The sequence below is a fragment of the Pogona vitticeps genome, chromosome 3, assembly GCF_051106095.1.
Source record: "Pogona vitticeps strain Pit_001003342236 chromosome 3, PviZW2.1, whole genome shotgun sequence".
Lineage (NCBI taxonomy): Eukaryota > Metazoa > Chordata > Lepidosauria > Squamata > Agamidae > Pogona > Pogona vitticeps.
This window is the reverse complement of record NC_135785.1, coordinates 220,284,475-220,306,488: the sequence shown is the minus strand read 5'-3', so window position 1 is coordinate 220,306,488 and position 22,014 is coordinate 220,284,475. Positions and strand designations below refer to the sequence as shown.

General features: G+C 40.8%; 1 protein-coding gene across 1 annotated transcript; it reads left to right on the top strand.

The window, feature by feature from the left end:
- Positions 1 to 2,203: 2,203 nt before the first annotated feature.
- Positions 2,204 to 12,887, top strand: CD2 (CD2 molecule). Its single transcript, XM_020810735.3, has 5 exons — positions 2,204 to 2,391; positions 4,629 to 4,934; positions 7,219 to 7,482; positions 9,179 to 9,301; positions 12,145 to 12,887. Exons 1-5 carry the CDS (start codon positions 2,331 to 2,333, stop codon positions 12,363 to 12,365), a joined length of 975 nt encoding a protein of 324 aa, XP_020666394.3. The 5' UTR covers positions 2,204 to 2,330; the 3' UTR covers positions 12,366 to 12,887.
- The last annotated feature ends 9,127 nt before the right edge of the window (positions 12,888 to 22,014 follow it).

Here is a 22,014-nt window from a genome sequence, read left to right as displayed (position 1 = left end):
TTGGAATTCTGTATAAGAAATTCTTTAGCACTTTAATTAATTGTAAACATGAATTATGTTTTTTGATCTATAGCAAAATGTTTGGCCTTGTGGATCATTAAACCGGTGGGTTGTTCCAAATGACGACGCCGCAGCTGAGCCAAAGCTTCAGCAATGAGGCGGGCCTTTGCCCCGGTTCCCCGGATGGCACGTGAGACCATGAAGTGGCTGTCTCGTGAGAGCAGCCTTGGAGGAGGGAAATTTTTGCCTATCCCACACTGGATTAGGCGTGTTGGCCTCTTTAAGGGTGGAAAAAGTTGGTCATACTGGCGGGTAGTGCAGATTAAACAGGTATTGGAACAGGGAAGTTTAATGGTAAAGGTAAAGGTAAAGGTTCCCCTTGACAATTTTTGTCCAGTTGTGTTTGACTCTAGGGGGCGGTGCTCATCCCCGTTTCCAAGCCATAGAGCCAGCGTTTTGTCCGAAGACAATCTTCTGTGGTCACATGGCCAGTGCGACTTAGACACGGACCGAGGTGGTCCCTATTGATCTACTTGCATTTGCATGCTTTCGAACCGCTAGGTTGGCGGGAGCTGGGACAAACAACGGGAGCTCACTCCATCGCGTGGATTTGACCTTACGACTGCTGGTCTTCTGACCCTGCAGCACAGGCTTCTGTGGTTTAGCCCACAGCGCCACCACGTCCCTCAAGTTTAATGGTAATGGAGAGTAATTATAGCTCAGCTGAATTCTCAGCACTGTGGATCGTGTGATTACAGTGCTTGGGGGGAAAGATGCGCTGGGGACACACCCGGACCCTCAGTCAGTACAGAGAGAGTGGTACGAGTCCGGGGTGGTCAAATTTGGACCAGCAGTTATTCTGCTGTCTTTAAGAAGGGGATAACTGAGATCAGGGTTTTAGCGCATTGGCTGTTTGAAGGGTCATTTTGGAACTCAAGAGGGAAACCTAAATCTGCACTACAGCAGGACCCCCCCTTTGCCAAAGGATTGGCAGCAATGATGAAATCTGAATAAATTTGAATAAAATGTGGCCCGTGTTTAACCCACATGCTTGGTCTCGGGTGATTATTTTGGGGTAAGGGGGCAAAGAAATGTGTGTGCCTCAACACTAGATAAGTAACCTCACTCTAGTCTACACTAGACAAGAAGCTACTGTTAGGACAGAATATGGAGAAACAGAACGGTTTTCGATAGGCAGAAGTGTCAGACAAAGGTGTTAATTCTATACACATTCTATTTATTTAATCATTTCTAAATTCCATATGAAAAACATAAAGTTCAAAAATATTACAAACATGTAACTTTTAAGAACATCCGTACAGCTAGAAACAAAGTTGTAGGCAAAAATACTTAATGCTTAAAAGGTGAATGTAAGTTCTGCTTACTTGAATACAAAACATAGGAATGTTGAAATACAGGAGCTAATATTGTAGAAAATGTAAGAGCATTTACAACAAATACAACAAAATATTAAAAAATGGATTTAAGTTACATTCTGAACAGAACCATCTTCATTAAGAGTATAAATTTTCTCAAGAGTACAAATGAATAATAAGTGCTTCTAGCCTAATAAGGCAAAGAATACATCTTTAGAACATTTCAAAGTTCTTAAGAATAAAATCGTAAAATGCAAAAGCCTTATCGTTTTCAGTGAAAGGCATGAAAAACTATTTAAACTTTAAGGCAAATTTCCTTATCTCTTCCTCCATCCAGGATTTCCATGTTCGAAAGAGCTTTCTTATACTACAGAGAAGCTTGTGGCAGTGGGTTATGTACATGTGGCCTCTGAAGGAGGCTTGGGGGAGGCAGGGATGCTAAATGTCTGTTTTGTTTTGTGAAATTCCTTAGACTAACTCCTCTTATCCTATGATCCAAGCCACTGTAATTGGTGATTTAGACTTTATACTACAGATACCATAAGCTGTGCCTCCACTGGAATTAATAAATAGGTCCAAATTTCTGATTTAAATGTTAGAGTTTGGAGTCTTGCCCAACATGTCAAATAATGTGCTTAACTATAAAGTCTGCTTTGTTCTGTGCAAGAATACGTGTATGCATTTGTAAATTTGGAGAATTTGAAACAAAGGAGAAAAGCTGATCAACCAATTTTGCAAAATTTTCACACTGGAGGAAACGAGAGCCTCAAAAGCCTGCTCTGCCTCCTCTTTCACACTTCCCAGAGAAAAGGAGGCCTCTGTGGAGCCTCAGAGGAAGTGCAAGAGGTACGGTAGGCTGTTTGCAGAACTTCATGTGAACGGCAAGCTCAGTTAGAAGAACGAACCTCTTCAGCTGGCTGCAATTTTCTTTGAACCAAAAACAGTGCCTTGAAAATGAACCTCTGCACCGTTCTCCTCATTACATTCCTGGTGATTTTTTCCTTCTGCCTGAAAGGTGAGTTTCAAACCACTTCCTTCCTTGCTCCCGCTTGAAACAGGCAAAAATATTGCTGCAGTGGAGCAATTGCCAGTTGTGCTAAATCCTTTGCTCTCAAGAGATATGCAGACATGACATACTTTAATTCAGCTAGCAGGTGGAATGTTTGGGGCTGATGATTTACAATGTGGATGTGATTTAACTACAGTGCTTTTGCTGTGATGGAGTTTTAGGAATTCTATAGTATGGGGGATAATTCAAACTTTGTGATTTGTTAAGTACATTATTTACAGCTATGTACATTGCAAATATCAAGACTACGTACAGTGGACCAAATGAAGTCGACTTCACAGATTGGTGATACTGGGCAGAGTGCACTGGGGAGTGCTGTCTAGCGTCTCCCCATCACTCCAACCGGACTGTGCAGCAGAATTTTGGAAGTAAAAAGGGTTGTATTCATTTAGAAAGAAAGATCAAAACTTGATGATATGTCCTTTGTCTTGTATTCCAAATGTAGGCGAAGTAGCAAACTTGAAAGGAAGCAAGGGAGTTTGTAGCTCAGCATAATGTTGAAGCTCTTTCTTTATTTGTGCCAGAATGTTGCACAATTTAAAGTTATGGGCTTATGGGAGATATAGTTAAATTAAAAACAAGTTAAAATGTTGAGACAATTAGACTATTTTTGACCAGAAGGAAGCTAATTAAACAGTGTTATTTTGGCCATTTGCTGGACCTTCTTTTCATATGTGTGGAGAGGCATAAATTGCATGCACATAAGTGCTGTATCAATGGAATTTCTCCCTAGTCATAGAAACACTGTCTTGTATCCAAGTAGCCCTGTTCTACTTACCCCCCCACCTACTCTGTAATTGTTTTTTTGGGGGGGGGAAGACATAGAAGGAGCCTCCTCAAAGACTGGAAAAGCATTGCAAGTGCACTTGGGCATCCCCTAGGCAATGGCATGCAGACAGACAATCCTTTATTTCCAGAAACATCCTATTATGTTGAGATAAACAACCTTGCATCAAAGTGAAGGAAGGAAGGAAGGAAGGAAGGAAGGAAGGAAGGAAGGAAGGAAGGAAGGAAGGAAGGAAGGAAGGAAGGAAGGAAGGAAGGAAGGAAGGAAGGAAAAGGGTAATCCTACTGGTGGACCAAAAAGGTTTAGGCTGAGTGAAGAGCAGCGTTCAGTTGGTTCGGGATTTCTTGTATATTGTGTAGCACTGGAAAATTGTTTGAATCAGATTCTAGCACAAGTATTCCAAAGCAAGAACAGTATCACCATCTGACTGCACTTTTAGTTTGCTGAGATTTATTGCTGATATTGTTCCAGCCCTGCTAACATGGATTCACTTTTATAAAACAAGTTGTCCTCGGACTTTTCCTTGTAACAAGATTTGGATTTATCTTACAAATAATGGGATGGACAATTATTTTTTATTTTTGGTGTCTAACAATATAAGCAAAGTAATGAATAATGGAAGGAATTCCTTTCTGAAAGTAACCTGCCAAACTCAGCAGTTGTCCGGTCAGTGTGGGATTCTGGGAATCATAGTAATTTTCCTAGGCTAGGCTAGTCTCACTGGGCTAAATCCAAACGTCCCCACAGACAGTGGCAACAAAAGTGTTTAGTTTAGTATGGCAAGTGAAAACTGTACTGTGTGTGCAAGCCCGTATACGAAGACGGGAGTTTCCTCTGTATGCCAGTCATTCTGAATGCTATGGCTAGGATTACACAGACACACAAGCTTTTAATGCAGCAACTCCAGTCAATGGTCAAATGCTTTTTATGTACATTGTGATTGCACCTGTTGGCTCCTTTAGACTGAAGCTGATATATTTAGGTTTGGGTGCTTATTACTTTTGAGAACTTCAGATGCAATGCACTGTATCGCTGCACAGTGGCATGAGAGCAAACACAAGATTTTAACATTCATGAATCAGCGGGGGGGGGGGGTGATGACCTGAAACACAGGAGTCACTGTCAAGTCAGATTTAAGTCACACCAGTGACCCACCTTGGAATCGACTTGGTTCCTTCTTTCTGTTTTTTAATGTCTCAGACTCGACTTGTGAGTTGGAACCCAAACACCTTTCCTTTTATTTTCTGGGTGGAAAAAAACTTGTTTTGAATAGGGAATCATACTTGCGGACCCAAAGACTTGCCAACATCCCTGATCAGTAGCATCTCCAAATGAAGTCCAAGATGGAAAGTGTGTAAAAGTCCCTGTTTCTCTCTGTGTGTGTTTTTTTCTGCAGGCACTATGGCTGGGAAAGAAATTCATGGTCTTCTGGGTCGGTCAGTTCTTCTGCCTAATCCCGATTACGAAGGAACACCTTCCATCTTTAAATGGTTTAAGCTAACCAGTAATAAACCAAAGGTAGTGAGATGTATTCCACCGAATACAGGAGAGAACTACACAGAAAAATGCAAACAACTGTCCAATGGTAGTCTCATTATACACAAATTGCAGCAAGATGATGCTGGAGATTACAGGGTATCTGGATATGCAAGCAACGGAAATGCGTTATTTCAGGAAACTACCGTAACTTTGAAAGTGCACGGTGAGTCTGCAAAGTCTGTATCTTTTCCTTGAAGGTCTTGAATGCTTGGCAGATTTACAGAATCATAGAATTATACAGTTGGAAAGGGCCTAGAAAGCTTTCGAGTCCAAGCCCCTGCTGAATGCAAGAATATGCCAGGATATATGCCAGGTTGTTTTCTCAATTTCTCTTGAATGCCTCCAGTTTTGGAGCCTTCACCACCTTTTGATGGTTCTATTGCCATACTGCTCTAACATTTTGGATGTTTTTCCTGATATTCAACTGAAATCTCACTTCCTGTAACTTGAGCGCATTGTGCTATCATAAAAGTGCTATCATTACTCCCCTCTGTCTTATTTTCTCAAAGCTAAACATACCCAGTTATTTCAGTCATACCTCATAGGGCTTCATATCCAGCCCCCTAATGATCCTTCTTGCTCTCCTCTGAACCTGTTCATATTCAAATAGCTTCACTCCATGGCTAACTGAGTTTTATATATCATTACTAGAACTCCTAGTAGAACTACTATAACTAGAACTACTAGGACTGCAATTCCTCGAAGCCTTCACCACCATCTGTGTTGACTGGGGTTTCTGGGTTACCCAAGGTTGGGAACCACTGCACTGTGTCCAGGAAGGACCATAGGTGGTGAGTCAGACTCAATGCACACTTGTCCCTTATCAAATCTTGGCATCCTGAACAGGACAAAATCCAGGAAAAACACCCAGACTGTGAATCTGAGAGCCTGATCTCATTGACAATAAATGCCTCTCTTTCTGCAAAAAAGAAACCGAACTCAGATTTAGGCATATATGTGAGAGATGTACTTGTGCAAAGTAATGTGCCAGGAGAAGTTTCCTTCAGAAATATGTTTATTATGAAGCGGATATGGAATCAATTCATCGGAATTGATTCTACATGTGTGAACACCTCTGACAGGAGCAGAAAATCTTGCTTTCACTTTCTTGCCCTCCTTACTCACTTGCCCGGTCACCCTGGAGTCAGCCTGCCAACTCGCCTGCCTGTCTCATAGCCCCACCACGCAAGCCGAAATGCCCCCTTCCACTTCTGGGAAGTGATGGAGCTCCTAAAAACCCCTGCTCACCCATAAAGTCCCCCTTTGTCCTCTTGGGAACATGGAGTTGCAATTTTGCTATCTTTTCAGGTCCCCACCCACTGAGGGACTCCCCGATCTCCTAAATGATCTTTAAAACAATTCTTCGCCATTCTAATGTAGAAATACTTTAAAAAAAAAAAGAAGAATGTTTCTGGAGTGGGGCTATCCCTTGAAAATACCTTTGCTGAGAAGATCACAGGTGAAGCAGGCAACATGGGTGGGGTTAAGTCAGATTGCTTGCTGCATCAGAAGATGACGTAGGCAGAGCTGTAAGGAGAGAAGGAGCCGAAGGAGAGAGATGAGGAGATTGGAAGACCCCATACACCCATTAATCTAGAGTGGGCTGTTTCAGAGTTCTGGAGGCTGCACATGCCAACCTCAGGACCTTAAAAAGCCACATCCAATCCTTGGTCCTCCCTCCAGAAACATTTTTCTTTTAACAAGTTCATTTATACCTTAAAGTGGCAAATAATTTTAAAAAAAATTGTTTGGGGAGAATGCTTATTCTGTTGCAAATTGCGGGTAATTGTTTGGTATAATTGCCTCCTCAGTTTCATTTTTTGTGCTAAAATATCAAACTGAGGGATGTGCATATTCTTGAAGGCTTTCATGGCTGGGATCTAATGGTTTCTGTAGGTTTTTTGGAGTGTTTGGCCATTTTCTGGAGGTTTTTCTTCCTAATGCCTTGCACAGAAAAGACAAGCTAATGACACCCATCAATCACAGTGACAGATCATCTCCCCCCTTATCACAACAATACACCCATAACCAAAAACACCCTGATCACAGTAATCACCCAGTCTCCTGAAAAGAACAAAAACCTGATCCCACAGCTGCAAATACTCAACTATACCACGCATTACACCAGAACACAGACAGAGTTCTAGCTCCTGTCCTCTGAAGATGCCGGCCACCAAGACTGAAGAAATGTTAGGAAGAAAAACCTCCAGAACATGGCCAAACAGCCCGAAAAACCTACAACAATCATTAGGGGTGTATGCTTGTGCATATGTTTTATACCTAGCTCTTTCTCGAGATGCCTCATCTTTTTTATCAATCTTCATTGTCTTGTACTTCAATAAGACCTAATATTATTCCTGAAACAGCTCCAGGTCTTTTGATAAAGGTGTGATTTTAACTAGAGCCACTCTTATAGTCTGTTCCTTTTCTTCTTTTCTCTCTTTCAGAACCTTTGCCTCAGCCACAGTTAATCAAGGACTGCTCCAACAACACAGTGGTCTGTGAAGTGAAATCTGATGAAAACCAAAGCCTCAAATTTATTTTGCATCAAAATAATAAGATGAGAACATTTCAGGGACCAAAGTATGTCAATGGAACCTGGAGGGTGACATCCCAACCCAAAAATCTTTCTGGGAAATTCAAGTGCGAGGTTGTCAGGCACCAGATAGACAAGCAATATGCGGAGAATGAAATCAACTGTCCCGGAACAGGTAGAAATCTGTGTTGCTAAACTGCCTCTTGGGTACGGAAGAGAAAGTGTACTTTCTCCAAAGAGTGTTTGACATCAGTGGCGATGTCACTGAGATGTCAGCAGGACTCTGGATAAATCTTGCATCCCTCCTTCTGGTCTCTGCTGACTGTTCGGGCTTACCCAGTCAGTGGCAGCTGGCACCCAGTAGAGTAGGGGGTGCATAGGGGCAGGTGTCCAGATGCTGACCAGAGGGGTCATCACTGGTGTGGCCAGCCACATTTGGTCTGTTATTGAACCCCATATGTTGCAAGGGAAGGGTGTGGGGAGAGGAACCATCTTATGGCAAAGGTCATGCTTGGCATGCTAAAACACAGAGCAAAAGTGTCAATAAAGCGTTACACTATAGGGCCCATTTTTGAAAAATTAAATACAAGGAAAAGGCTTCATCAGAAACCAGTTTCACAAAGAAAAACCCTGAGGCATATGGCCAAACCATACAAGGAAGTGTTTGGGGCTCTTTACCACGACAGAGTTAAGGGGTGCTTTGAGTCCATGTCTGATAGTTCCTCAACAACAATCATGAGGGATGCTGATTTTTAAAAAATTATGCATGTTTGTGTGTTTCTAAAATAAATGCACACAGTAACAATACAGAACCAGCTTTTGGAATCCACAACAGCCAGCAAGCCACACCACAGAAACAAGAAATGTGTGCACCTGCACTTTGGGTCATGACGACAAAGCAATCGGTGTCCCTGGATGAAAGGGACATTTTTTACAACAAAGCAGTACATGGCACAAAGGAGAAATGGGCCAAAGGTAACACCTTCAAAGCACAGGGTCATCATCATCATCATCATCATCATCATCATCATCATCATCATCATCATCATCATGGAATTATAACAATAGTCAACCATCTTCAAAGAACACAAAAGCCATTCCTTGTCTTCACCCGCAAGCAAGTCATACCACATATACAGGAAACTGTGGCACATGTAGTTTAAGATTATGCTGTGAAGCAGATCAACCACAAAAGCTGGGGAGGATGGAGAAAAACACTAAAAAGTCACACAAAGCAGTCACAAGCAAATTAAAAAAAACAGAATGCAGCTAATTACGATTGGCAGAAAGCTGCTTTTATTCCCCTTGTCTCCTCTGGCCTCAATTATTTCTTTTCTCGGAATCATTTTGAGAATAAAGGAACCACACCTTTATTCTCATAGTACAAGGATAGCATGGCATGGGTCCTCAGCTTTATAGGTGTATGGCTATAAACGTACTAAGTCCCCCTACTCAGGCAATAGTTAAACAGGAATGGAACACTTTATTTACAAAGCTGACATATAAAAATAAAACATACAAAATTGTTTGGCTGAGAACATACACTTGTTACATTGTAGCTTCCTTAATCTTTTCCTGGATCGATCGATCGATCGATCGATCGATCTATCTATCTATCTATCTATCTATCTATCGATCTATCTATCGATCTATCGATCTATCGATCTATCGATCTATCGATCTATCGATCTATCTATCTGTCTGTCTGTCTGTCTGTCTGTCTGTCTGTCTGTCTATCTATCTATCTATCTATCTATCTATCTATCTATCTATCTATCTATCTATCTATCTATCTATCTATCTATCTATCTATCTATCTATCTATCTATCTATCTATGACCTGATTGATTGTTTCCTTGTCCACCTTTCAGGCTCTCTCTCAAAATATATGATTTACTTACTGCTGATTGGAGGAGGGGTTCTCCTTATTATCTTTGTGGCTCTGATTGTTTACTTTGTCCGAAAGAAGGCAGCAAGAAGACGTGAGTTGGAAGGTATGTTACTGTTTGACTACTTGAAATCTAACAGTTGTTGTCTTTATACAACCAAGTGTCTTAAAGCAGTCTGAGGTTTATGAAATTGTTCTCAGTGGGTTACAGTCAATTTGCTAGCAATGTCCAAGTTTTTAATTTTGGGCTATCTCTCCTATGGGGAAGGATTGTAACACAACTTTTAAACTTTGAGTTACTTGGCAAACCAAAAACATGCACTGCTTAGGGAAAGAAAGATGCTAGAGAGACAAAGATTTCCAAAAAGGCATTAAGATGTGTTATTTAGAACTAAAGAATGTGAAAGAAAGCAGGAATTTAATGGACGCTAGCAACCCTAGTAAGTAAGCAGGTAGATGGGCCTGAAAATATAACTGGAAAGCACATCCATGTGCTTCATGACTTGGAAAATAGAACTTTGCTGTGTGACTCTCTATGACGGTGAAGCACAGGCAAGGTAGAGAAGATCTGGGTGCAGGCTGGTGATTTTGTCCTAGATTCAGGTGTGTGTGTGTGTGTGTGTGACACAAGTTTTCCTGCCACCAGAGGAAGGGAAGAAGTGCTGCCCCTGCCCTAGACGTTGGTGCTGCCCAGCTGCCCCTGCTCCCACAATAGCCACAGGGAAGAAAATGATGAAGTGGGCAATGGCAGAAAATGACAAAACACGTTTCTTCTCTGGGTCCAGTTCTAGTAGGGATAAGTGGATGGCAATAGCAACTTCTTCATAATCATCATCCCTAGCACTGCACCATCTAAGGCAATCATCATAGCACAGCTAAAGACAGGGCTGGCCCTGCTTGTGGTAATCTGGGCCTGGGGGGAGGGGAAGCACCAGGCTTGGCCCACAAAAGGACAGAAAATGGCTTTATGTGGGAGCATCGGAAGAGAGGCTCCAAAGTATGGGAAGTACGGTAGGTGTAGGTGTGCCTGGGTGTGAATGCACTCAGTGCCAGATCTATTTAGGAGGGGGAAGGGAAATGTTTTAAGGAAGGAAACGTGACAAGAGTTTTAAAAAGCGATTAGGTCTAAATTTTCTTAGGAGTCCACAAAGATGCAACAACACGTTGTACAGAAGAACCCCGAAAACCCATTGTAAGAGAAATATTTAAGGCGACATGGGGATCTTCCTTCCTTCCTTTCCTGTTTACGCTTGTGATGTAGTGATGCTTGTAGGATTAATTTCAGTTCCTTCCTTATTGAATCCTGGCATGTCTCTAGTTTAGCTTAGTATACTAAATTATTATTATTATTATTATTATTATTATTATTATTATTATTATTATTATTATTATTATTATTATTATTATTATTATTATTATTATTATTATTATTATTATTATTATTATTATTATTTTTATTTTTATTTTTATTTTTATTTTTATTTTTATTTTTTTTTATTTATTTATTTATCTATTTATCTATTTATCTATTTATCTATCTATCTATCTATCTATCTATTTATTTATTTATTTATTTATTTATTTATTTATTTATTTATTTATTTATTTATTTATTTGATTTATACCCCGCCTATCTGGCTTTTCTACGCATACATTCCTATAATAAAGCCTACTCAGTTTGCTTATCCTAAGCTGTTTTCTTTCCACATTAATCAAGACATCACAGGCAGATTCCTCTGTGAGGAGGGACCTCTCCCTTTTTTTTTGGGAAAGGGTACAAATCACTGAATGTTCCACTCTGGGAGTCCCACCTGACAGACAGACATCTAAAGACTCCTAAATGTGACTCACTTGAGAGAAAAGCTTAAGCTGGTAGGCTTCATGGCCTAACACAGACCCAGCTCCACCTGGCTAAATGCTCAGCTTCCCAATTTTATCTGGAATATGGGACCAAATATAACCAGAAGGTGGTAAACAATGGAGAAGTGGCTAGATAGCTCAGTGAGCCACAGGTTGGGAGTTTTGATTCCCCACTGTGCCTCCTAGGAGCAAAGCCAGCCTGTGTAGTTTTAGGAAAGGTCTGTAAATCCAGGGTGCCCCAAAGGAAGGTCATAGTAAATTGCTTCCGAGTACTCCACTTAGAAAACCCCAGAAAGGATTGCCATAAGTCAGAACAGATTTGATGGCATGTATTTATAAACATGTGACTTTGTGTTTCCTCACCCCCCTGGATCTCATGGGAGAGACAAGGGAGTTCTAAATTAAAATATAAGTGAAAGCATTCTTTGTACATCCTGCCTTGGTATAAGCCAAGGAGAAGCTTAACTTTTTAGTGGATGGCATGAGCGTGGAAGGGCTGGATATGATGCTGTAGATTTTAGAATTTCAGGTTAGATTCCCTCCCAACCAAACCTACTAAAGGCAGCAATGCAAGTTTCAAAAACTCCCAATAGATGAAGGTAGATAATTAAAGCCAGATAACTGAAGACACAAGGGCTAGAATCCTGTTGGTGTAGCTCTGTGCTCATATGGCCAAGAACTTCATCATATATTTTCTTTTATCTTTAATTCAAGCTTTCTTATTCACCCTTCCACGGTTCCAAGATTTCATAGGGATCTCTTTTGACCTGGGGAAGTTTTTGGGAAGCTTGGGATGGGGAGAGTGACCTTTAATGTCTGAAATTCACTGTCAGTGGTCCTAGTCTAGCGGCACTCCTGGTGGGCAATGATTTTTAGACATTAAAATCTCCTCACGTTCACTCTGAGGCTCTGACGACTTCCCTAGGTTGAAAAAGATCCTTAGGGAGCCTTATGCAAGAAGCAATTGTCACAAGTTACTTTTAAAACATTGTAGTGAATAAAAACTTGTTAGTTTATGAATACTGTAAAAAGTAAAATCGGCAATTTATTTTTAAAAAGTAATTTACCATACTCTGGTCTTTACTGCAGATGAAGAAAGAGAAATACAGGCCCAGCTTACAGAGAATACATTGAAACACCGGAGTCTTCCTCAGCCTTCCATTCAGGCTACCTCAAACCATACAGACAAACAACAAAGGCCACTACCACTCCCACCTCATTCTGAACAACAACCACAAGGTAGACCCCCCCAGCCCAGACCACGCCCTCCTCAACAGAAACCTCCACGACGAATGAAGGAAAGATCCTAAACACTGACCACCATACACTTTGCTGAAAATCAGTGTATATCCCGGAATGGAGAAATAAGTTCGAATAGCAACAATCCCGGTCAATACTTGTGTGGAAAAATATAAGCTGGAACTTAGACTCTGAGCTCTGACATGGATTTCCTGTTTCCCTTACTTGGATTTTAGCTCACTTTGTTACTTTCTGCTTCAAAATGTTATGAGATCCAGTGTGGAATAATGGACTAGGTCCTGGGAGATATGGTTGAAATCCCACTGTGGCAATCACTGCTTTGGCTCATGTAGGGGATTATTTGAATGGGAGTGAGTTAGTCAGTTAGAGTCGGATATGAGAGTCTGAAATGAAGAGTTAGTCTGTGGGAGTTAGAGAGGAGGTAAGGTAGGCAAGTTAAGAGTGTGGAACTTATAGAGAGCTAAGAGAGTTAAAAGTGAAACAAGTTATTACTAATCCAATGAATACTTTAAAGTCTGTGAAGAACCTGTTTAAGCGAACTGTAACCAATAAACCTGTTTAGTTCAACTTTATACTCAGCTTGGACCTCAATCTTTCTAATTAAAGGGCGTTGACAGAGGTCAGCTGGTGGCAGCATAAAGGAGAGAATGTATCATGGACCTCAGGCTAGTGAAATAATCTGGGGACACACAAGGGGCACATCGCACCCACCTCAGATACGACAGTCACAGGATATCTTTGGGCCTTCTTGAAAGTGTTCTTTTCACAACAAGCCTGTAAGATAGTTCAAGCTGAAAGGAATGGTTGAGAAAATGACTGTGCTTCTCTCCTTCCTCCTAAAATATTCCAGAGTGGCAGCTGGATATCAATCTGCACTACTACTGTCCAGGACCCCTCTGCCACTACTGTGAAACTGGGTGTCCAGCTGGTTTTTCAGAAGATGCCTCCAGGTATTTTCCAAATTGTCTCTTAAGGGCAAAACCCACTCAAAAGCCAAGGTCTCCATTGCTGTTGTCATTTAATCAATTATGTCCTCTTACTTCTAAGGGTGAAAGAATGCTTAATACTCATTCTCCCCATGGCTCTTTGCTCTCTTTTACTCTTTCTTGCTCCCTTTATTTGTGCCTCCCTCTCTCTTTTTGCCTCTGTGTGGCTTCTCTCTCTCATGTGCATGCTCTGTTTCTCCTTCCTTCTGGTGCCGGTTTGGGCAATGCCTACAGAATATTTCAAAGACACTTTATGAAAAGTCATTTATTCCTGTTCTCCTCTCCACTGTGTCTTTAAGGAGGAGATGCTTTCATGTCCCCGTTTGATTAATTGCAGTTTAGCATTCCTTCCAAAATCCAGGCAGACTGCAGTTTTTCTTAACTATCTTTTACAAGCCAGCTTTAAGCCATGGATTGTGAAGCTAGGTTGTTTTAAGAAACTGTAGTTAAGATTTACCCTCAAGTTTACTTTACCAAGTTAAAATGTAATTCTTTAGCATAATACTAAACTGTGGTTTAAAAACGGGGGCCAAGAGCTTCTAGTCTCTCAGCATCGGGGTCATTACATGCTAACATATCTCATGGTATGTGATTTTTTTGCGTGAATATTTGTCATCTTGTTCATGCCAAAAAATCTGTGGTGAATAATTATTTGCATTCATTTTGTAACTATGCTTCATTTAGGAATGTTATGTAATATTTCAGGAAATAGTGTGGGTGTCACAAGATGTTTAAGTATATACATCAGTTAGATGCGGAAGAATGAGAACACACAAAATTCTGCTAAAGTTCTCCATGTACATATACGAGTTGCTTTCTTATAGGCTGCTCAGGGTTCTTCTTCCAGCCAACAGACAAAGATTCGGTATAAACACTCAACAATGTTTTCAAAGGAAACCATTAACCTTCTTGCGGTTCAGCTCCTCTAACCATATTTGACCCAGTTCAGATGTCTCTGCAGTCAGGATAAGGTGAGAAATGGGGCCCTGTTGTTTAAATGCTAACTCTCCCTGTTCCAACCTTCATAACATGCATAGTATGAAGAAGCTCAGCTTGTTGATTCAAGATGAAATGCAGGCAAAAGCTACTCTGGTTAAATGTTCCTCAAGCCACATTTTTTAAGGAAGAGGAGAAAAAACTGGTTACTCTTAAACCTGGAACTGTGGAATCTGTGGCCTTCTAGATGCTGAAAAACAACTGACCCAGAATGCAACAACCCCCCCCCCCCAATCCCTATTTAAACAATGATACAGCTATTTAATAGCTGTAAGAGAATAATAGCATATCTGAAAGGTTTGGTAAATTAGTCAGAAGTAAAAGGAGAAGACTATTCCAGAACACAAACAAGGACATGGAAGCAGCAACACAGCTCTTTCACTTTGTTGTAATAAGAATTGTCTGCCATCAAGTCTACTCTGACCTATAGTTGCCCTTTCCGGGGGTTTTCAGGTAGAGTATACTCAAAAGTGGTTGACCAGTCCCTTCTTCTAGGACTGTGCAGCTTGCCCAAGACTACATAGGTTCCTTCTACTTCCAGGAGGCACAGTGTGGAATCCAACTGCCAACCCCTGGCCAGATCCCTAACCCTGTGATCTCTCCAGCCAGCTCAATTTGCTGAATAGGTCCACGAAACAGCAGGCACTGTGGCTGCAAGAGAACATACAAGGTCTTGGGGATTTCAGAGGAGCCTCTTTTGTGCCTCTGTGGTTTGGAGCCTCCAGGGAGTTCTTCGGTTTCAATGGGAAGTTCAGCTTTTAGTTGCTTTCTCCTTTAGTTCCAAGAATGCAGTGGCCCTCTTCTGACTTCCTTTTCCCCAAATTTATTTGCTTTTGAACCCTATAAACACCGAATGGGATCAGAAGGAACTCTTTGGGGGTTGCTGTGCCCTGGGAATGAACAGCGGTTCTTTACCCCACCCTGTAGTTGCCTCCCCCTGGTTACGGTCTGATTTTCCACGCTTGACCAGAAACTGTGTGCATGCACAGAGTAGGACTGGATCTTGCAGCTCCCAGGTGCATTTTCAGTTCTGCTCCTTTCAGGAGGACTGTGCCACAACTCTCATGCACTGGATAGCACCTGGTGGCAAATATAAATATATGCCAAATAGAATAGGAAAAGGACAAGAAAGTAGAAAAGAAGACATTACCAAAGCGGTCAGAATTGGGTGTGGGTGGGTGTCAGGTGTTTTATTCCACTGATAATATCTCACAAGGAGTAGTCAAGTTTAAGGTCACCTTTATTCCAAGGCTTCTAGGTTTATCACATTTGGGAGACGGGGGGGGGGGGCTTGAAAACTGACTCTTTCCTGTCAGTTTTCAAGGTGTGACAGAAGGGCTGGTTGGAAGGTGGCTGAATACTTATCTTGTGAGGAAAGGCATGTCTTTTCCCCCAAAAGTTCAACTCTCTCCCGTGGCTTTTTTCTCTTTATTGTCACAATAACCTAGTGGGGTAGATCAGGCTAAGAGAATACGACTGGCCCAAAAATATCCTGTGAGTGTCATCTCTGAGGTGGGTGTGATGTGCCCCTTGCATGTCCCCAGATTATTTCACTAGCCTGAGGCCCATGATACATTCTCTCCTTTACGTTGCCACCAGTTGACCTCTGTCAACACCCTTTAATTTGGAACATATTTTAAATTAAAACTATCATGTGGAGTTTTGGGGGGGAAAAGTTTTACAATAAATTCCAACTTAAATGTACAAATCTCATTTTATTTGTATTCTCGAAGGCTTTCACAGCCGGGATCTGATGGTTGTTGTAGGTTTTTCCACTGTTTGGCTGTGTTCTTAAGGTTTTTCTTCCTAACGTTTCACAAGTCTCTGTGGCCGGCATCTTCAGAGGATAGAATTCATAACTCTGCCTGTGCTCTGTTGCAGTTTGTGGGATAGTTGATTATTTTTAGCTGTGGGATCAGTTTTTTGTCCTTTTTAGGAGATTGGGTGATTATGGTGATCACAAACACCAGCAGAGCTTCAACGAACCAGAAGAAAGTCTAAAACTCAACAAAGCCTGGCTCCCAGGACTGAAAAACACAGCCTGCAAAAGGTCAACAAACTCTACCCAGCCACAAGAACTGGTGATCACTGCGCACAAAAGACCAGCTAAAGACCCCCATCAATCACAGTGACAGATCGCCTCTCCCCCTCATCACAACAATACACCCACAACAGAAAACACGCTGATCACTGTAATCACAAAAAGGACAAAAAGCTGATCCCTCAGCTATAAATACTCAATTATCTCACAAACTATACCAGAGCACAGACAGAGTTAGTACTCCTGTCCTCTGAAGATGCTGGCCACAGAGACTGGCAAAACTTTAGGAAGAAAAACCTTAAGAACACAGTCAAGCAGTCCAAAAAACCTACAACAACCATCTGATTTTATTTCTTCGCAGTTTTTTAAGTCATTGTTACTCATTCTTACTGAAATCCCCCAAAATATTTGCCACTGTGTAAATATGGCTTTGTTTTTGCAGAAGTTGGATATGAAGAAACTGCAATAAGAACAAAAATTAAAACAACCTCCTGTGTGCTTATTTTCCATTTGAAAGATAAAACTCCAGATTACACCAGCACTTTTGTTTCCTCGGTTTGAGGTGGTGGTTTCAGCAACTTCTGATGAATTTTGACAGGAAGTCCTTAAAAATGAACGTCTCAAAAACAGTTTAGTTTTATGTTGCAGTTTTAGAGGAGGTAGCAAGCATATCGGGTGAAATACAAAGGAACAAAACAAAAAGACAAAAATGTGCGGTACCTTAGAGACTAACTGGTATATTTTAATGTAAGCTTTCGTGGACATGTCCACTTTGTCAGACATAAATAAGCATAATTAAATGTAAATCAAATATCAGTTTCACATTCTAAATGTTCCTTGGTTACATGCTGTAATTGGGCCTATGTTTGTTTTAGAGTCCTGTTGTAACAATTCCTCAAGAAGACAGAAAATAGATACTGGGTCTGAGTAGAGAAGTAGGGTGGGGTGAGGACTCATGATGCAAACCTTAAGAGGGGAAAGAAAGAATGAAAGAAGTTTCCCAAAGAATTACATGTGTTAATGTAGGGGATGCAAATAGTTTTTACTTTAGAGTCTTGTGATAAGAGACAGGCTTGGTACTTGTGAAGAAAATAACAGTGGCAGTGGATAACAGCAGAAGTGTTACATTTGGCAATAACTTATGAAACTTAGGCCTATATTGCCCACAGAGTTCCCTATGTCTTCTCCCATTGAATTGTTTTATTTTTGAGCATTTAATGATGAAAAAAAGGAGCCAGCTTCTGGGGTTTTCTATTGCTTTATGCTACTTTCTGAAGGGTAGTGAGAAGAAGAGGGTTTCCTCTAGAACATCTTGACTGCTATCATTGGTGGTGTCAACATTCAGGCTGCTTTTTGCTATGGAAACCTTGGCATCCTTTTTCCCATTGGTAACACGGGCACGATATTGTGCGGCAACAACATCAGGCAGTTTCCTGGCATTTTGAAATACAGATACAGAAGCCAGATGTCCCACATTCATAAACTGGAGATTTTTTAAAGAAATCCATTTCTCATATTTTCAGCATGAAGTTAACATATTTCTTCACCTCACAGTCAGCTGATGGGATGTGATTGGCCATGTTTCAAATAATAGGTCAAATCATTAACCCCATAATTTGTTTTTGTAGTGAGAAGCTGTTTTGCATTATGCTCTGTTTGTAATGTTTTAAACTTTTTAGCTGAAAGATGTTTTGAGCATTTATAAGAAAAAAGGCTGCCAAGAAATATTTATGATGATGACAATAATTGATAGTAGCAGTCGTAAACACACATGTGTACAACTGAACACAGTGCAACATACTTTTGAACAAAGTGTTATACATTATTGTTTGTGTCAAAGAGAATGCCATTTGAGCTTCTGCTTGAATGAGTAGAAATTATACTGGACAGTAGATGGCAGGCTGCATCAAGCTCAACCCAAGATATTTTGACGGCTGAAGCAGAAAATCCAATTGGCACAGAAGCCACACATGCAGATGTACACACAGTGAAAAATATTCTCATTCCCCTCACCTACAACATGCACTATTAAAGAGAAGGAGTAGAAGCTCAGAACATGGAATTCTGGCTGGCTGTTCTTGAGGAGAGCATTGATTGCCTGAGAAAACTGTTGGGGCAGCTTCTCCCCAACCTTCCTACAGGCCTCCTTAAAACTGCTATAGTCTGCATCCTGAGGGAAAGCAGAAGAAGCCCAGGCCAAAAAACCTGCGCCATTGGCTTCTGAAAAAGTAATCTATTGTGTTTTTTTGTGGCCACTCCTTCCCCAAGTTTAAAATTTATGTGCCATGCCAGGAAAAAGAACCCTGGAAGTTCATGCTTTGCTGCCAGCTACTTAAGGGCAGAATTAGTCCACAACATACAGCTGCTTGCAGGAAAGAAGAAAATGTCAGCTGAACCCACAGTTCAAGTACATAATACCCAAGCCTAACAAGTTATTCTAGATTCCTAGGCTGAAAACTCCGTAAATATATGTCCTTTCCCCTGATTCCCAGCAGTTAAAAAACCCTCCTTAATTAAATTAATAATTTATAATTTGAGGTGTAGGTGGATATAAAGATCCAATTAAAAACCAGAACACTAATTCATGTTTTGAGGCAGGTCGCTACTCCACAAGGAGGTAAAGCACTTTATATTTAATTTTAAATAGCAGAGTTTATTTGGACCTCTTTTGAGAGAGTCATAAAACCTATATGATAATTATTTATCACTGTAATTGCATTTATTATTTATTTGTTGGGTGAACAGGAAAGTATCTGAACTTACATAGAGTGCCTTCTCAGAGAAGCATCACCATCGCTTTCGAAGGAGCATGATTTCTTGAAGTTTCTAATCTTTTCTGCAATTCTGCTTGAGGGGGGAAATGGAGGCAAGAAGAACAAAAATCTCCCTTCTCTGTGCCTATACTTGCTCTCTCCCTGTTTGAAGAATGCAAATTCCCCATTTTGAGCACTGTAATTTGTAAAAGAAACTTTCCTTTCCTTTCCTTTGGACAAAAATGACCCCACATACAAGGTTATCCTCCTCTAGGTGTCCTTTGTAATTGTGGTTAGTGAATAATCTCATTTTATGACAGACCAAGATTTGGAATATAAGAGGCCTAATTGCTTCCTTTACTTTTATGTGTAAAAAAAAAAAAAGGAGATTAATCCAGGAATGAACTGTAGGGGGAGCACAGAAACAACAAATTCTTCGCTAGAATGTCTCTGCAGGCTGTTTCATTCCCTTTCCAGCAAATTTATAAAGCTCTCACGCTTGTTTTGAGATATTTAAACATCTGGATTGCAGAAAATTAGAAACTTGGATTTTTCAAAAACAGGTGGACTCCTGTCTGCATATATTGATAGTCATTTTTTTTTAAAAAAAATGGACCACTGTCAAATATTTTGATGTTGTATTTACTGACATGATGAAACTATCCTCTTTTTATACAGTATATGTGCATGGATGCAACAACATGCAAATCTTTTTACATATGTATGTAACTTCAATACATACCTTTAAAACATCTGTGCTATCTATACTATTGAAAGGGTACATTTTACTAAGTGTTGTCACAGGGGCAGTTAATATAGCAGAAGAAAGAGGACAAAAAATGCAATGTTGTGACAGATACAACACCTCACCGGATAGGCGGGATTAAAGATATAGCAGAAGCAAGACACTTGATCCTATTGCCCACGGAGTTCCTTCTCCCTTCTCCCACTCAATTGCAATGAAGAGTTCTGTATCAAATTAAAATTTAACAAATGTGTTACCGCCTGCATTTCTATGGTATAGAACCCTTCATCGGACATACGAAGTGTTATCTAGAAAGAGGTAAATTAAGAAGCACATGATTTCTTGTGATCCAAAGCAGTCATTCTTTTGTTGCTAGGCAACATCAATCTGGTTCCTTCTTCTCAAATTTTGCGGAAGGATCATTTGGAGGCCAAGGATAAAAAAATGCCATGTGAAGCTTGGGATTTGAGGGTGATTGGGTACAGAGTGTTCTTTATTTCTTTATGTATTCATTAATTTTAAACTCACTTCTATACCACTTTTCATTTAAAATATCTCCAATTGTTGCAGATAACCTTTGGACTTCAAAATGAAAAATTGTCCTGCTGGCCTTATTTTCTCATGCCCATTGGTAGTATTCATTATCAAAAGTCCTAAAAAAATCGATGTCGCTTTCAAGGTCTGTCATATGGACAGTGAGCTTTCTTTCTTAGGGGGTGGGGTAATCAACATGCAGCCTTCCTCAAAGTTGCTGGACTTCAGCTTCCAAAATTGCTCAGCCTTAGCTAGGCTGATGACGGCTAATGCTAATGGGGGTTGCAGTCAAAGACCAAGCAGCCTTCCATCCTTCATACCTCTCTAGTGGAAAATCTGTCAAGCCAAGGGTGGAATCAGACAGGCTGTTTTGGAGCAGACTGATGTGGGCTAAATAGGGTCACTTCAGGTCAGCTGGAGGTGCAATATGCCCTTCGTTACAATCCTCACATCCAAATGGCATGTTGAAGCAAGTGACCCAATCATGTGATTGCTGGAAAAAGGAGTGAACCAACATCTCCCTGCAGCAGATGAACAGTGTTAAATACCTGTCTGACTGCATCCAAGGTAGATTCATGGCTTTATCATTTCTTGGCATTGATGGTATTATATGGTTAGTTCTCAGTTTTGTGCCCTTAGCAGTAAACTGAAATGTGAATATTTTAAAAGGCATATGAACTTAAAAGGCAGAGAAACTTCTCCTGCTACAATATGTAGATCACAAGTTGCTGATTAAGGTATAACATCTCAGTCACACTCATCCACAAATAGCAATGGCTGTCTTTGCTGCAACTTTCCCTTTATTTGTTTTCCAGTCAATAATCTGGCATTAGCAAACTGGAAGGCAGAAGAAAAAAAAAAGTCAAGAATGAGGTAAGAAAATCAGTACCTGCCAGAATTCTGTATAGCATGCTAGGTATGTGCGCTTTCACCCCTCCTTCTTCTGGGGAGACCTCATTGCTTCATGGCAGAGCACGTGTCTCTGTGTACCACATCCTAAATTCAGTCCCTGGCATCTCCAGCAGCTGATGGCAAGTGACATGAAAGAGAGAGAAATCGTGACCATGAGCAGTTCTAGGTTAGAAGGGCAAAGAGTCTGACCTAGTTGAAGGCAGCTACCTCTATACTTTTCCATTTCCTCCTCCAGACTTGCAAGCTCATCCACCATATGCACTGCAGAGGCATCCTACTTGGTTTTCTGTATGTGGTTCACCCTCTTTTTTTCTGGAGTCTGTATTTTGAAAAGATTGCACAGTGGACAGAAATGTGACATGTGACAGTTTTTCCATGTAACAAAAGCTTTACTGTTGAATTTCTGCCTGTCATACAACTCTAATCATCATGATCATTATCACCTTCATGATCATCTTAGAACTGCAGGACTATGGATTACTGAGTCCAGCCCCTGTTAAGGAGGCACGGGGGGGAATCAAACTCCCAACCTCTGGCTCCACAGCTAGATACTAGAGGTGGGGTATTCATATATAAATATGAATATCCCCCCACAGGTGCAGATAACGAGGGTCTAGCTCCCTGGGGTCACGATTTCACCGCTGTCGCGAGCTTCACAGAGCCTTCCTATCACTCAGTTGCTCACAATAGATTAGTCAGTCCTGGCAGAAGGCGGGATGACAAGCCTCTCTG

Coding starts and splice junctions, on each gene's coding strand:
- CD2 (XM_020810735.3), top strand. CDS start 2,331: ATGAACCTCTGCACCGTTCTCCTCATTACATTCCTGGTGATTTTTTCC. Junction 2,392..4,628: donor TTTTTCCTTCTGCCTGAAAG/GTGAGTTTCAAA, acceptor TTTTTTCTGCAG/GCACTATGGCTGGGAAAGAA. Junction 9,302..12,144: donor AAGAAGACGTGAGTTGGAAG/GTATGTTACTGT, acceptor TCTTTACTGCAG/ATGAAGAAAGAGAAATACAG.